Source organism: Montipora capricornis, chromosome 6, assembly GCF_036669925.1.
Source record: "Montipora capricornis isolate CH-2021 chromosome 6, ASM3666992v2, whole genome shotgun sequence".
NCBI classification, from domain to species: Eukaryota; Metazoa; Cnidaria; class Anthozoa; order Scleractinia; family Acroporidae; genus Montipora; species Montipora capricornis.
Window position 1 is genome coordinate 24859007 of NC_090888.1, and position 1014 is coordinate 24860020.

General features: G+C 41.0%; 1 protein-coding gene across 1 annotated transcript in view; it reads right to left on the bottom strand.

Annotated features, from left to right (window-relative positions):
* LOC138051840 (EGF-like repeat and discoidin I-like domain-containing protein 3) overlaps positions 1 to 814 on the bottom strand; it is a 23256-nt gene extending 22442 nt beyond the window's left edge. Inside the window, exon 1 of the mRNA XM_068898132.1 lies at positions 614 to 814. Within this exon, the coding sequence (XP_068754233.1) occupies positions 614 to 691 (78 nt within the window). The 5' untranslated portion in view covers positions 692 to 814. The remainder of the gene's footprint in view (positions 1 to 613) is intronic.
* Positions 815 to 1014: the final 200 nt, after the last annotated feature.

Below are 1014 nucleotides of genomic sequence, written 5' to 3' on the forward strand. Positions count from 1 at the left end.
AGCTCCTGGTTTGAGAGTAAGTCAGCACCCCAACAATCTAATGTGTAAAGCGCTAAGGAGTTTGGACTCACAGTTCACCAACCTACCTACCTACCAACTAAGGAGTTTGGACTCAGAGTTCACTTACCTACCTACCTACCTACCTACCAACAATCTAATGTGTAAAGCGCTAAGGAGTTTGGACTCAGAGTTCACCTAAACTAAAATGACGCCATAAACGTTATTTACGCTCTAACGAAAGAATAGCCCGTCGGCGAAAACGTATTCCTGATCGGAACGGAATTTGAACACCTAACCTTTGTGAAACCGATGCAGTTCTCTACCAGTAAGCTATCAAAATCAATTGGGAGCTTGTTCAACGCTTTGGCAGACTGAACACCACCAAGGCGTTGTTTATCAAGCCAACTGGACGTGGGTCGCTTCTTGAACTAAGCGCAATGCACTGTTATCGCAACGTGTTTAAATTCACTTCAAGCCTTTTGTTTACGATCGTTCGTTTACTACTAAAGTAAAGTTCATAAAAGCAATGACCAAAGAAATCTTAATATTCTTTCTTTCCGCAGTTCAAATAGGGTCTCCTCTACCCAACGTAATATTAATAACGAGGACTGACCTGTACTTGCTGCTGAGTAAGTTCAAGCAAAGAGCCCAGAGCAACTCCTGTGAACAGGAATGTTATTACCAGATGCATCCTGCGCTTAGAGCAAGTTTTCTTTCACTAAATACCAACACAATAGTGACGCTGTATAGATGGTAACGGGTGTTTTTAATTCTATTTCGCTGCTGGCTCGAAGTTGTAGTGCATTATTTGAAACTCAATACGTTAATCTGTCATCTTGAGAGTTATTAAGATACGGTATTGCCTAATACATAAGTGAGAATGCTGTCAACATTTGTAGTCTTGACAGGTACTTTAATTTGAAATGGCGTTGTTCCTGTTTATGAACGACAAGACCAACAGGTGTACTAGAAGTGTATAAATCCTTGAAGAACACTTCGTTCTGCTCACAAGGC